We start from the raw sequence: 15,529 nt of genomic DNA, 5'->3' as shown, positions 1-15,529 counted from the left end.
GGAGACCCTGTCCCAACAATCACACCAGACCACTATCAAGCCCATATGAAGGCAATAAAAGCAAATTTAAACCAGATCCCAACACGCTCCATGTCCCTCTTTCTGTGTGCATATGCACGAGAGAAATTAGTTACTGATTACTTTTTTCAAGTAACTTGGCCAACACTGTTTATGTGTGTATTAAACTGAATGAAAGAGAGCTGGAAAGAGCATTTTTTAAAAGGCAGTAAGCAGAGTGTCAAAGCAAATGGAGGTAAAAAACCTTTATTTTCTTCTCCAGTATACATCACATAAACAACAAAGTATTTCTACAGTACTTTAAAAAAAAAGGGGGGGAGTTTAGAAAACAACAATTTTACAAATATGATTTGCTCAGCAAGTCGCTTAAAATTGCTTCAAATTTCAGTCAGCCTGACTGAGCAACAGTACATTAAAAAAACAACAACAACAACAAAACAAGTAAGCAGGTGAAAACACTATGCCAATGACTATTTTTTTAAGGTTTAAGAACACACAGTAGTAGCTTTGATCAAAGCATTAAAGTCTAAACATGAGAACACACAGGGAAAACATAGTACAGCGCTGCTTTTAAAGCATCCGTACAGTCATTCCTTTCAAGGCAATGCCAGAATTTTCCTGGATGTGAGGCACCACCGGCCTTTGGCCACAGGGAGAGGGTGCGTCAGTAAAAAACCCCTCCGATATAAGGTCCACTGGTGATAAGTAAAAGCTAGCTCCAGCAACTGTGGTGTGATTTCTGGAGGGTCAAGGGTCAATTTCAATGGGAACAACAGTGAGGATGGCATCTTCATTGCCACGGCGCACAACCACTTTTAAGGTGTCATCTCTCTTGATGGCGGCGCTGACATCGGTTGCTGTTGAAATCCTATGGCCGTTGATCGAGATGATGACATCATGCTCTTTGAGTCCAGCGCTGGAGGACAGAAGAAGAAAGAATGATTGAGGGGTTCATAAATGGAAAAACATGTGCGAATAGGATGATCTTTGTTTTCGGAGCCCGGCTATTCTAGTTGAGTTTTATGACATCAAGGCACAGTTTTAGCCTCTGAGGAGGTGTACAGATGTTTATCAAGTCCAGCTGTTCCATGTCACCTTCTATCACTGTATACACTATTTTTTTGTATGTTGACTAACAGAGCACAAAATACTGTAAAATCATAGGAACGTAGGAAATAAAAATGTCAGTCCACTGGTTTTATCCTATTGTTAATAAATCCCATACCAATCACTGAACTGATTGTTATTCTTTATTTCCACGTATATGAACTGAAGCTTATATTTGGTCATCCTCCATTGTGTTACATTTTAAGAAAATCTGTGATGTTTTTAAATGAATTAAGCTATTAAAGTAATCTGAATGATCAAATGAAATAAATGTTCATGGGTGTAGATGCCTTAACACATTAGTGGTTTAGTTTTATGACAATTTATACATCTTCTTATGTAATTTAACTATAGTTCCCTCTTTAGATTTCAGTGGAAAGAAAATATAGAGGTGAAATACTCTTCATTTTACATAGCCATAATCAGCTATTGGTAGGATTGTTTCCAGGTCTGTGAGCCTCTAAATCAACAAAAAATAAAAACACATTGACTAAAAGCACACTTCCAATGTAAAAAACAAAGTAGTAAAATGGGGATCACGCACAGACTGAGGCAGTAACCAGCAGTGATATCAAAAGCAGACTCTTAAAACAACTGCTTAATCATAGCCACATGTAAACATAGACCACCACACCTTCACTTGCAACAGCATCAATTAACGGAGCTGAAACTGGGATTTCAGTGCACTCGGTCGCCACAGAAACAATCCCTTCCCTACAGAAGAATCAAGATTCCAAAGTCCATAAACCAACATAACACAGAGTGAGATCAAAAGTGAAAAAAGCAGAGCCTAGAAAAAACAAAACAGAGAATATAAAAGGAACCACAGAAATGTTATAATGCAAAAGGGTGGGTTATTTAAGCAATGAGTAAACACTGATGAAACCTTGTAGGACAGACCACTATATAGTGGGATGGGTGAGCAGGCGCAGGAAAACCACAGTTCAGCTACTAACCTCCCTGCATGAGGTTTGAAGGAAATAGCTGACCTCAGCGTCTCCCGCGCCCTACTCTGCTGGAGTTGTGGTGGTGGCTGATTGGAGTGGGCCGCAATTGTGGGAGGAGGGGGATATTTTAGAGGGCCAAGCACTCTAGACATGCTAGAGTGAGCCATTAATTCACATGCTAGTAGGACAGCTATGTAGGAAGCTCTGGGCATGTGTGCAACCTCTTGATGGTTAAACTAGGAAAAGAAAATTAAGAAAGGAAATGAAATATACTATCTATTTGCATTTCGAGAGGCGAGCAGGGGCTGCGTGGAGAGTGATGAGAGTCTTGTGTGAATTTAGTGTAGATGTATTGTATTACGAGCCAAAGACAATATCCCATAGCTAGAGTCAGATAGAACCTCCATTTGCACTTCACTGAGATCCATAAAGTTACAATCAAGTTAGCTTCTACAGAGCCACTGTCTTTGGAAACTTATAATATATTGCTTACATTGCAGCTGGTGTCTTTGCAATGACCTCCATAACATAAGCTCCCGAGGTGATGTCAGGGAAGTCGCGGAGTCGAGTCTTCAGCTCTTTGGCTAGCCTAATGGTAGGGGGAAAAAAGGAGAGAGTTAAACACAAAATTCTGCAATTCCCTGTGACCTGGGTATAATACAATGTTTCATTTATTGCATTCTGGGGATTGAACACAATGGCTATGTACATAAAAGTGTGCAACTTACCCTGGAGTGAGAGTCATCATCCTCACACCAATATACTTCTTCTTTGCTTCTGTTCTCCCTAAGGCTGGACATAGAATATTCAGTTATCTTCTAACCTGGGTCTCTAGCTACAAACCAGAGACCAAACAGCACTTTTCTGTGTTGGAGTCTGCAGTTTCATTGCCCAAAGGCAGTGCTTTAGTAAAGGAATATGACCAGGGGAATCATCATCATTTTTTCATGCATTCAATGGGATGTGCACTGTGAATTCAGCTCGACCTCGAGGCTAAGACTGTCAAGTTGGAGTTATACTGCAACATCCTGGGGCCTCAGAGGGGAAACAAAGTGGCAGGGACTTTCCCAAAACTGTAGCATATGCACTTTATTGAAAAGACAGCACGTTTTCAGAAGGACTGAGACAATCTTCACCTTTCACCAGCCCTACTTGAGCCATATTTAGCTCCCAGTGTCTTTGTCCCTTTCATCCAACTAGAAGGTTCACTGTTTTTGACAAAGTGAGGGACAGCCAGCATACATTACAAGTGAGTGTCACAACAGGACTTCTAGAGAGCGATTCAAACGTAGCCGAATCTGTGAACAATCTCAAAGGGTATAAAGAAAATAAGAAATGCAGGTTTTGCGCTGTGAAATATGTTTCGAATCTTTGTTTGAGATCCTTTTCTCAGTACATCATTTAGAAAACCCGTGAGTAGCTTTCTGTTCTGGTTCACTGGTTTTACTTAGCGGAGGCATTAGTCATTTGTGTAACAAACAATTACATGAACTCACTTGTCCACCTCAGAATTGGTTCAGGGTATTGCATTCTCAAGGCAGTGGCCTCAGAACAGCATATGCTCAATACTGTCATCAGTGCCACCATGCTGCACCTGTGACCAAGGCAGGGATGCTGGCATGGTGGATGCTGGCATGCATGTCTGAGTTATTGCTGCAGCCTTGCATCTCCATATGAGCATCACCTCTGATCTGATTGGTCTTTCTGGAAATCTGGACAGAGATGCTGAGATAAGCTGTCCACCCTGCTAGTAGAACAATAGTAGAACAATGTCTGACACTGACACAGTAGTGCAGGACTTTCTGGATCAGGAGGATATTCATGCACTTTCTTGGCAAGCATTTAGTCCTGATATGTTTCCTACTAAACATGTCTGAGACAGGCTGGGTCTTCATGTCCACTGCACAGCTGCAGGCTGCACACATCTGGGAAAGGTGAACAATTTCTCAACAGCTTATCAGGACACTTTTGCAGACAGGCAACTGCTGTCAGAGGAATAGCTGTATTATCAAATGTACTTACTATATATGTATTATAGTGCTGGTCTATAAAAGCTTTTGAAAACACCAACTTGCATTTTCCTTTTTGATTTGCATGGATCAGGTGAAGTCTGCTTTATATAGGTAAGTTTCTGAATTTCATTTCTTATGAAACACTACTCAATGAAAAGGGCAAAAAGCATAAAATAAAAACAAACAAACCAATATGCACTGGCACAGATTTTTCTTTTTAGTTTATTGTAATGTCAAAATTCTATTAGGTAATGCTGGGCATGGATTCCCATAGCTCTAAATACAGTGAACATATCGCAAGAGATCACACAAAGATGAAAACGAAAAAAACTCCTGAACTAGTGAGCTGAATTATAGCTCATTTAACTGAGATCACGGTCCAGCTCTCTTGGCTTCTATACTAAAAGTGATTGAAGAGAGCCAGTAAAATGAGAACATTAATAATGTGTCAGTGAGAGCTCATACCTCTGGACTGCCTGTCGTATGACTCGGCCAGGAACTGTCGAATCTTGTCCGAGGGTATGGCAAAGGAGATGCCCGCTGTCACCTTCAGCGTGTTAATCCCAATCACTTCACCATCCTATGCCAGTAAACCTCAACTCAGTGACTGTAAATGGTGAATTGTAGAAGCATAAAAACATATATATAATTCTGGCTTACCAGATTGACCAGAGGCCCTCCAGAGTTGCCGTACTGTGAACCAAAAAAGTAAATAACTTATCTGTAGTAATCCGAGAAAAGAAATTCAGTGAGAAATGACAATTCAGCTTTATTTATTTACGTTGATGATGGCGTCAGTTTGAATGTAGTCCATGTCAGAGTTGCGAAGGCCTAGCTCTCTGCCCCCTCGCTGAGTAGTGCTAACAATTCCTGTAGTAACCGTATTCTGGAGGGAAAATGGGCTGCCAATAGCAACCACAAACTCTCCTGGCCTCAAATCTGACGAACGGCCCAGCAGAAGTACAGGAAGCTTGGTCTGCAAGTGGGACACAGAGGGTCAGTATGTTTATATTTGGAATCCAAGGCTTGCAGGTAAAGAAAGCATTTCTTTAGCATTGATAGGATAGGGTTTAGAGGCGCAACGTCAGCTCAACAGTATGGTCTGCAAACTAGTCCACTCATGTCTCAGAATAATTTGCATTCCTTTTAGTGATTACCTGACTTTATGGCCAAATATGCTGCAAAATCTAATAACACTTCCAGCACCTTTTGTGTTTTGTGCTAATATGCGTATTAGCATTTTAGCAGCAAACGTAAACATGCTAACGTTTCTGTCCAGTCTCTCTGCGCAATAAGCTTACTGTAGAGTTATAGTCTTGAACCCCCCTCCCCCCAACACACACACACAGACACACACACACACAGATATTTTTCTAGCCATTTGACAGACTCCATAAAAGGAATAGGGAATCATTTGTGAAACTAGCATCTACATTTAGCCTACGCTACTCTGTCATCTGCTATTTTTAACTTTTATCTTTGCATCTTTTCAGTTACAAGTTATGCACAGAATAACAGAAAACAAAACAAGTGATGCAGTTAAACTTATTCAGCTATTCTTATACTAACTTAATGCATTCACTTTAAAACTAAACTATATTTCTTTGCTCCCTCGACATCCTCCATGTAAAGTTGAGTAATATGTAAAAAAGTAACTCTGAAAGAAAATCACAAGTTCAGTGTTGCTTCATTTGCAGTCGCTCTGCTGAGCATTTCTCGTGATCAGGTGTTTTATAAGTGGACAGCAGAAAAAGAATTACAGCTAAACTGCAAGTCTTCTAAACATAACCCACTCAATGCAGCATGGTCCTGCTCCCACACAAAAACAATTACCACTTTAAAACCACAGGGGAAGGGAAATTTATGCCAAACAACCTAAAATACTGATAATCACGATGAAAGGCTTATTTGAAAGTGCAGCTCGGCTGAGAAATGATTCCTAATGGCAAATGTGTGCCAACAGACCACAGATGCTAGAAAATGGATAGATATTACAGTCAATAATGAGTACCTTAAGCTATGGTTGGGCCTGTTACACTGGGTGGTAGAAACCAGGCTGCTGAGTGCTTGCCTCAGACACCGAAAGAATATATTTATCCATCCACAGTGACAATTTCCTTCTTTATATGAAATCATCTCTGCTGGATAGTCCATAGTCAAAGCATGTGTAATGCCACATCCACATGGGTCTGTATACAGTTGTACCCAATAACCTGCAGGGAGGCAACTTTCTTAGAGGGGAAAAAAGTACCTATCCCAAGAGTTCCTCTTGTGAATCCATTTTGTTTACTCAGGGTTATAAATAGGTGGCGTAGGAGGGTGAATGTTCACAGGGACAGTAGCACATGTTAGTGTACACAGACAAAGGGATCATATAGGAAGCAATTTGCAAAATTATATCATTCCCAGCACTATATCGGGGATACCTAACTGCCAACGCATGCAAACACTTTCTCTGCATCGATGCATGTTTGCAGATGTAGATTAAATAAAGACATGCGACTCATAAGCGAATTGAAATGCATTTAGAAAACTGAGCTGCAGGAAAATGTCAGAGACAAATCTTTTCAGTGATACCGTGTTAAAGCTTTCTGTAAATGATCTCAGTGCTCATGGTGAAGTTATTATTAGAACATGACAAAGATAGTGAGGATGAGAACCTTTCAATCTTACCTCACATGCTGACAGAGACACAGATATAGAAATACAAACACAACTACTATAAATGCCGCAGGATTAGTTCCCAATTAGTGTGAGTTTGTTTCAACATTGTAGGGTTTGTTACAAAAAAATATGGCAACACGCACAAGCTACATAACTGTACGCACAATCCAACAAACAAGCATTTGGCATGCACATGCACATACAGAAAGACACCTGACACAGGAGTAGCAGTCTGTTTAATCACTCCAGCTCCCCCCTCCCGTCACACTCCATGTGAGATAAGAGTATAACCAGATGGAAACAGGAAGAAAAAGAAACACACACGCTGCGGAGAGAGAGAGAGGACATCAGGTGGATTCAAGTCCCTGCTAAGGCATTTACCCACTGCCTGTCACCATGATTCTGATAACAGTTAGTGATACTGGTTGTGTCATGGTGACTGTTGCTACCTTACCACCTGATCTGACTTTATTAAATGCAAGCAGTTTGCGGCTTAAAAGTTTCTACCTAACCCTGGGTCTCACACACACTCATGCAAAAATCACACTGCATTCACAAAAAGCATGCACATGCAGGGCAAAATGCAGAAGTTGGCTGACATGCAAACAGCACCTAGGTGAGAGGGCAGAGCAAACACAGAGCGAGTGGACTCCCCAAAGTTTCGAGAGACCCCTAGCTTACATATCACTTACTAATTGTTACTAGTCAGCAATCTGGAATCACTTGTGGAAAATCATCTCGCCATGTGAGTCCGCCTCGTCTGACCACCCAAGTGACTCACCGTGCTATTTCAGATGCACTGGTACTTTACCCAAAGACACTATAGCCGCACTTAAAGGAAAGAGGCAAGGTGAAAGAAGGGAACAACAAACACCACAAACCACAGGAAGAGAGTCTGAGAATGTGAGACGAAAGAGTGAATCAAAGTTACGTCAGGAGCCAGCTTATTACCCCTAAAAATATTTTTGGCTTAAGATGTAGAAAAAATAAAAACGACAGCCACGGTAACATTTATAGAACAACAAAAAAAAAAAGTCTGATCTGATGAGGTCTATGAGGATAGATTTTTTTTTCTTCTTAAATAAAGGGCTCTTGTTTTGTTAGGTTTGAGACCGTTTCATTACCTCATATTATGGCAATGATGCCATAGATTATCCTCTCTTTTCTTGCCCAAAAGAATCTGTGTTTTCCACATTCTTGAGTGTTTAGATAATAGAGAGAAGTGGGCCATCAGATTGAGGAAAGGAGATTTAAACAGCTTTGTTTATGTTACCCAAAGAGGCAGCTGTAAGCGACACATTACTGAGAAAAATTCAAAGCTTTCGTAAAATCTGCTGTCGCCTAGCAGAGTATTTGTTCAACCGCCTGCACACAGAGAGGTTTGGCGAAAGGACAGTGAGAAGAATATGCTGGTTGACAACCCCACAGAAAGACTTGAAAATAGCTGTAGAGTTGCTATAAAGGGATTTATCAATGTTTGATGTTAAAGCTTGGGTCGTTTGGAGCCTCATTTAAAAGCCATTACACTAACTACCTTTTTATGACTAGACCAGGTGCAAACTTTAACTCCAGGCAAACTAAGATGGACTGAGGCTTAATAGTGTCTAAGGCACATGTGGACACACATATAATCACTCAGAGAAAGGGAGGAGGTCGCCTAAGCGTGAACCCTCACAAACTGAAGTCTGTAAATTAAATCCCACACACCTGGCACTGCTTAGATATACAGCTAGACCACGTCAAAATACACATATTCAGAAACAGAAGCTCGGGTTGGGTCAGTGCATGACCTGAACTGTATTAAAGCTCATATGCAGTCACATGGCCTCTAATGTTTCCTTCATGCAGGTGTCTTCAAAGCAAGGTGGGCATATTTTACAAAGCTCTACTTTACAAAATTCATAAGTACACTAAGGTATAGGGTTTTACTTGCTGAACTTGCCCTCGAGGTTGTGCTGATGCAGTTAAAAATGTGGCAGGATTCAGCATGCTCATGCAGTACATAACATCAAATAAGGGAATAAGAAGATCACGCTCAGGAGACTGAAAGAGGCTATGCTGACTGTGTTTGTGTGCTTGTGAGCCTGAGTGGTTGCACGGTGTACAATGGACTCGTTTACATGAATGATAGCACAAGTACAAAATAAGTAAATAGGTAATTACTTCACTATTTATAGTTTGAGAAAATTTTGTAGAAGTATGTAAAGTCACAATCAGCACATAAAATAGGCATTTCCCACTTCGTAGGTGTCCACGTCACACTGGGTGAAACCATATCCTTGCTGACACCAGTGCGGAAACCACTCCACTATAGGTTCCATATGTTCTTGAGAATAAGAGCAAACATATGTCTGCGAGATTTGGACACATTTCACTCTGTAGCATGAACGCTTACGAGCACTAAAGGACATCTCAGTTCTGGCTAGACACCGCAAAACTTCGAACTGTGCAAATCACAGTGATGAGAGCAGAGGAGGTCTAGTGGGTTCGTTTGCTCCAGGGGAGAGATCTGACAGCATAATATGGTTCATTTCGCTTTTACTTGAAGTATTTACATGGCGCTCAAGATGTTTCTGTTCTTTTAAGGCTGGTAGCTACTTTGGGGTTGAGCCAACCTCTTGGCCAGTATGTGCTGGAATATGCCATACTTGTGCTGACCCTGAGTATAACAGGAGATATAAAAAATGGATCAAGTCCTCAAGCTTCATTTTTTTAACCATCTATCTGCCCCTAACATTCTCCCTGACCCTTTCCACATTTTCCGACACCGTGTCCGTGTTGTTACTGTTACGGCTCGGGTGCCAGTTTTGCCTTTTGTCTTTGGAGAAGCAATCTACATTTTGATTAGATTGACAAGCAACATTATATAGCATTATGTATCAAAAGCTGGGGTAAAAAAGACAGGAAAAAAATCATGGCAAAAAGAATCTGCAGGTCATTGGCAAATTAACTACGATGGCACCTCCCAGAGCCACTGACATCAGTGTTTCCAACTTTGGGCTCACCCGTTTGATGGTAACGTGCAGGTGCTAGCAGTGCATGGAAATGGTTCCAATGAAAAAGAGGTCACTTTACTTCCTGTTTGCCTTTCATGCCAATTATTAGACCTTTTAAAAGAACTACTTCACTAGAACATAAATGTGTCATTTAGGGACATTTGCTAAATCTACTGATTCTCCTAGTATCCATCTAATTTCAGATGAATAGCTTCTTTGCCATTGTAGAGGTAATTTTGACAAAAAGCGAAAACCTGTGACAGTAACACTAATATGCCTATAGGAATTATGCTGTATGTCTCAGGAGGTTATTATCGTTTATTTGTTTTTATATGGTGGAGTAGCACAATTCTCCCTGTTCAGGAACCAGATGTTTCTGGTGTGTTATACTTTCTTTAAGCACGCACCCAAATTGTTGAGTATGACAGCTGCAATAAGTTAACAGATAATAAAAGCCAGGAAAAACTAGCTAAAGGTAATGTGTCATCTATCCAGATTAAGAACCAAACAGTTATACCTAGATATATGATGCCTTAGCGTAATTTTGTACTGGATTTGAGATATCTGTCCCCGATAATGCAATAAATATGAGTGGTGTTTACATTTTGGAGCCTATAACAGTGCACTTTTAAAACATTTTTTTTCTGGTTCAGAGAGGGCCTTTGTCAGGTGACAACACAAATCAGCACAATCAGTCTGACATTACATGTTACATCTCTGTGTTAGTGTAGAGAACCGAAAGCTATGCATTTTCCTACAATTTCGGGCTTCTTATTAATTGCCGGATATGTCTGAGGAAATGAAACTAACAAAACTTGTGAAAAAGATTCAAAATGCAATCTGTAGATTCATTTGTTTCCCGGAAGATGTGTCACTGCTGATTTATGAATGTAAAAACTCTAATTACACTTAAACATAAGTAGCGAGTGTGCTTGGTTTCAGAGCAGGGTTTTAAACAGGGACAAAAGCCTGTGTCCTTGTTTATATGCCACTGGAGCAAATGTGACTTTTTAAAAAAAAAAATCTGAGTGGACTAACCTTAAAACACGGGTTCACTCAGCTGCCTTTAAAATAGCTTGCAGTTGTCTCATAATTACATAGCTGAAGATGCATCATACCTTGTGTCATTAGGGAAACAATAAAGGTTATTGATAATCAGCACTGAGTCAAATATGCCGGTAATCCCGTGGGCAAGGCTGTTGCCAAGAAAACAATTACACATCAAAACAGTAGGCCAAGACAATGAGTGTCAACACCCAGTCGGGTAAAACTATGTGTGTCTATGTGTCCATTTTCCTTGGCTCTTTTCCCATACTACTGCATCTTTAGGCCTGGGAACCTTTTTGGTTACAGAGGAGAGAGATGAAGGAGAATAGATGGCTCAGGAAGGGAGGAGGAAGTGATTCATTTCCTTTTTGCCTGTCTCCAAAGGCGACACACAGTGTCTTTCCACTGGCAGAGGAGCGTGACCTCCACGTCCCCGCAGTGAGCTGTCTTACACCCATGTGGACAAATGCGGACTCATACACTTTCATAATGGTTTGAATAACTGCTTTTGTCTATCACCTCTGTTAATTGAGGGATTTCAAATGAAATGTGGGCATCTTCTGCAGAAATATTTACCCAGTGTTACTAATATAAACAGACAAAATAAACAGATCAGTGCAGGCTGCTTTATAGACATTCACATAACACAGACACAGACGCACACAAAATCCAGCCCTGTCCAAACCAACACCAGGCAAATTTCCCAGAGAGGCTGGTTAAAAATGTTGATCGCCAGTAAAAACAGTTCTATTGTTGCATGAGAACACATGGAGAATAAAAGACTTGTTTTACCACAATACAGCACTTGTAAAGCTGAGAAAAAGTTAATGACTCATTAACTTTGAATCTTTTTGAGTCACCTTATCTTCAAAAAGCTTTTTTTCACCCATTCTAGGATTTACACTTACAGTGATATTGATGGCACATTTATAGCTCATCATTTAGCCTCTCGGTGATTTCAGATGTAAGTGGGCAAAAGCAGATTTTAATTTAGTATGCAGGGGTCAGTTTGCACTATCTAAAATCATGACTGCTTGCTCTGTTGCCTACAAATAATACAAAATGTGATGGCCAGATTCAGCTACTTTGTTCACTTCTCTGGAGGCAGTGGCCTATTTTTCAAGGCCTAGGATATCCAGATAGGGGATAATGAATATCCCGCCAAGACTTTCTATTTCATGCCCTCGCCATTGTTAACAATTGCAGTTTAAATTTTAATATACCCGAATAAAAAGCTCAATCACTTTCACAACATCTTTAGAAGATGACTATCATTGAAAGTAAGGTAGAGTTCGGTAATTTTAACATTTTGTCCTCACTATTCCACCCCCTATGCAAAGCACTACCTTATCGTGGTGGAGGGGTTCGTGTGCCCCAGGGATCCCAGGAATTATGTTGTCCAGGGGCTTCTGCCCCCTGGTAGAGTCTCCCATGGCAAATTGATCCTGGGTGAGGGACCAGACAAAGAGCAATTCAGAACACCCCCATGAGTAGAACACCAAGGGAACAGTTCACTCTGCTCGGGATAGGGTTACCAGGGCCCCGGCGTGGAGCCAGGGCTAGGGAGCGTCTGTTGGCCAGGCCTTAGTCCATGGGGCCCGGTCGGGCACAGCCCAAAAAAGGGCCCCACTTTGACTGAGAAAATTGTTGGGCGGTGGAAGGAATACTTCAAGGACCTCCTTAAACCCACTGGCACATCTTCTGTGGAGGAAGCAGAGTCTGGGGACGAGGGGGATGATCGGCCAATCTCCGGGGGCGAGGTCACTGAGGCAGTTAAACAATGCCTTGGTGGCAGAGCCCCTGGGGGGGGATGAGGTCTGCCCTGAGTTCCTGAAGGCTCTGGATGTTGCTGGGCTGTCCTGGTTGACACGCCTCTCCAATGTTGAGTGGAGATCAGGGGCGGTACCTCTGGGAATGAGAATCAGCACCTACAAATCTGAGGCCATGGCCTCAGCTGGAAAAGGTTGCCCACTCTGGGTCAGGGACGAGTTCCTGCCCCAATGGATGGATGGATGTATGGATGTTCCTAACACACACATCACACACCACAGCCTTCCTGTGGTCAAGTAGAGCTCTCGCACTGGATTACTATACAGAGCTGTAGTCTTAAGGGACTTTGAAGTAAAGAGGTAAGAGGCTTTTTAGCTGCAGAGTCAAAGATAATGCATGGCAGTACATTTGCATTTCATTAAAGCAACCAAATCACTTTCTAATAACTGCACAGATTAAGCCATAAACTGAAACATTAAAAAATATGACATACTGCACGGGACATTTGGAACATTTTGAAGTTCTAACGAGGCAGTCTGTGTTGCTCTCTATCAGCCTAAGTAAACAAATGTCCAACAGGCTTTGGAATCACTTACAGGTATAAGTGAACAGGGGTCTGAAAGACTTAAAAACCTAAAGCTTGATGGGCTCCATCACGCGCATCACACAGTGCAATCATTAACCTATTAGCTCACAAAGTCCTTCAGACATGTGGATCCATTTTCCAGGCCTTGGCCACATCACCCTCTCATTCTCTGTCCCTCTTGCTTTCTCTTTCCCCCCATACTCTCTACACAGGAACAAGTGAGCACAGCACTTTTTCCCCCTCTTTCCGTCCCCCTCTGAAGTTCCAGCTGCTGTAGACAGACTAATGTGTTCCCCAGAGCTGAGGGGCAGACCACAGCCCCAGGAACAGACTGGGCCCTGCTACCATAAACTCTAGTTTCACATAGAAAAAGAGAGAGAAAGAAAAGAGAAGAGATTCATTATACAGTCAGGGAAAACTTAACTTTAAACTTTCTCACTCATAAACAATTGTACCATTGTGGAGTTTTATTGATTATTTTTGGCTGCTTCTATACTGCTGACATTGTAAACAATTAGCTTTTATTTAACTGGAAGAACACTATTGGGGCTGGTAAGCAAAGGCAAATGATGACTGATGGGGGGGACGATGGAAGACTTTCAGCAACAAAATAGCTGAAAACTGACCTCTGTAGCTTTAAAAAATTAAAATCCCTCAAATCTTTCTGAACACAAAAAATAGAAAGCTTAAACAAGAGAATATTTGCTTTTTCTTACTTACTCTGAAAATGAATATGATATAGCCAACATCACTTTTTATTGATTTATTCATAGACAGTGAATAGGCATTGAATGAATTATTCTCTGCCAAATTCAGCTATTAACATCTTCAAAACTAAAAGATCGTGTCATTTTAATGATATGGATTACAGACTATATATAAAAGATGGATGTCGCTTTTGGATCTGAAAGTCAAACCATTCCTAACGTCCCTTTAAATCTTATTTTTAATAGCCAGCAGTGGATGATCCTCTAGTTACAAAAATGTGTGCTTTCAGAGGAGTCTAGGGGAAAACGATCCTTTGGCTACTTAGTCTGTGACCACAGACTCACCTTTACAGTAAAATGTAGTACAAAGTAGGATGTTCAACAGTATGAGTGGGAAGTCTTTGGTTTCACGGTCAGAACTGCCCCTTTACTCATAACATCCAGTTTGAAAACACTAAGATGCTGATGGTTAAGTTGCTGTGCTGGAGGCTTCACTAACCTTTGGCTACTATCACGATGGCTTATTTGAAGTCTTCCTATTCATACCTCAGATTTTATGTTGACATTACTCTGTCGTCTAAAACTGTGGTAATAAAAGAAGACTATTATGAAGTTGAAATATGTGGTTATTACACTTTAGGTGCTATAATTAAACAACCCGAGGTAATTATTCTGCATGGTTTCAATGTCCCTTTTAATGCAAACCAACTTTGCTTGCCCTCCCGCCCTCACATTATAACAGACTCATCGTCTAATTTTCCATCTAATAACTCTCACTAGTTCCACAAGCTAAGTTCTGCACATTAACAGAAATCCGAGTTCCAAATGAAAATCTAAATAATGGTGCCTTTGCAAAGTGACCACAGGTCTTCTGGGGCTTCATCGCTGACACATGGTCTGGATAACTCATTCTGGCTTCATATAAAACAAACACTTCATACTCATAGTGTTGAATGTCTTGAATTACAGCAAACCTACTCAAATTACCTGCTTCTTATTTTGCAGGCAATTTTTAGTAAAGCAGGTTTGTTGTTTATCAAGAAAAAGTCTGATGCATCGAAATGTTTCAAATGCATGTGCAGTGAAAGGTTTCTATGATGATGAAGATTCTTAAACGGCCTATATCTTTATGTTACTACATGTTATAAGTACCAGTCATTCCTGAATCTGCACAGCCACTGACCATGTGCTGCAAACAAACAGGGGAAATCCCCCTCAATAAAGACCAGACTGACTGTCATCAACAGACTGAACAGGTTTTATCATAGAATGAACAAATACAAAGCACATGTCATTGCTCTTTTCTGCACTCCTTGCTCAATTTGTGCACCGAACAAAACCTGAATGCTTCAACCTCTTCAGACTTAAGGGTGGTTGGGGGGGGTCTTTGTAACATACCTCGCTCTGCAATCGTGACCAACTTTTCAGCTGTGTCACAGAGCCATGAGAGTGAGCTCCCTAATGCAGCTCTGCTATGATTCGCAGTCAATAGGCCGTGGCTCTCTGCCACACACTCCTTCACATGAATGGCTGTGATTAACATGCAACGTGGATCCCTCTGGTCCAGTAGACAGACAAAAACGCAGACAGATAGGGACATTGAGAGAACTGGAGAGAAAATGCAACAAACATATGTGCTACAAAGCAATGCGTTTTCTTTTAAATATCAACACCG

General features: G+C 41.1%; 1 protein-coding gene across 1 annotated transcript in view; it reads right to left on the bottom strand.

Moving 5' to 3' along the window:
• Positions 1-248: 248 nt before the first annotated feature.
• LOC146655441 (serine protease HTRA1A-like) overlaps positions 249-15,529 on the bottom strand; it is a 28,266-nt gene continuing 12,985 nt past the window's right edge. Inside the window, exons 4-9 of the mRNA XM_085427938.1 lie at positions 4,866-5,060; positions 4,745-4,777; positions 4,550-4,664; positions 2,801-2,864; positions 2,566-2,661; positions 249-934 (exon numbers count right to left, since the gene is read on the bottom strand). Of these exons, the coding sequence (XP_085284064.1) occupies positions 766-934; positions 2,566-2,661; positions 2,801-2,864; positions 4,550-4,664; positions 4,745-4,777; positions 4,866-5,060 (672 nt within the window). The 3' untranslated portion in view covers positions 249-765. The remainder of the gene's footprint in view (positions 935-2,565; positions 2,662-2,800; positions 2,865-4,549; positions 4,665-4,744; positions 4,778-4,865; positions 5,061-15,529) is intronic.

This window comes from Rhamphochromis longiceps, linkage group LG13 (assembly GCF_057381845.1).
Source record: "Rhamphochromis longiceps isolate RC_006_pf linkage group LG13, R_longiceps_female_GT1.1, whole genome shotgun sequence".
Lineage (NCBI taxonomy): Eukaryota > Metazoa > Chordata > Actinopteri > Cichliformes > Cichlidae > Rhamphochromis > Rhamphochromis longiceps.
The sequence above is the reverse complement of the archived record's forward strand: the minus strand, read 5'-3'. Positions and strand labels throughout refer to the sequence as shown.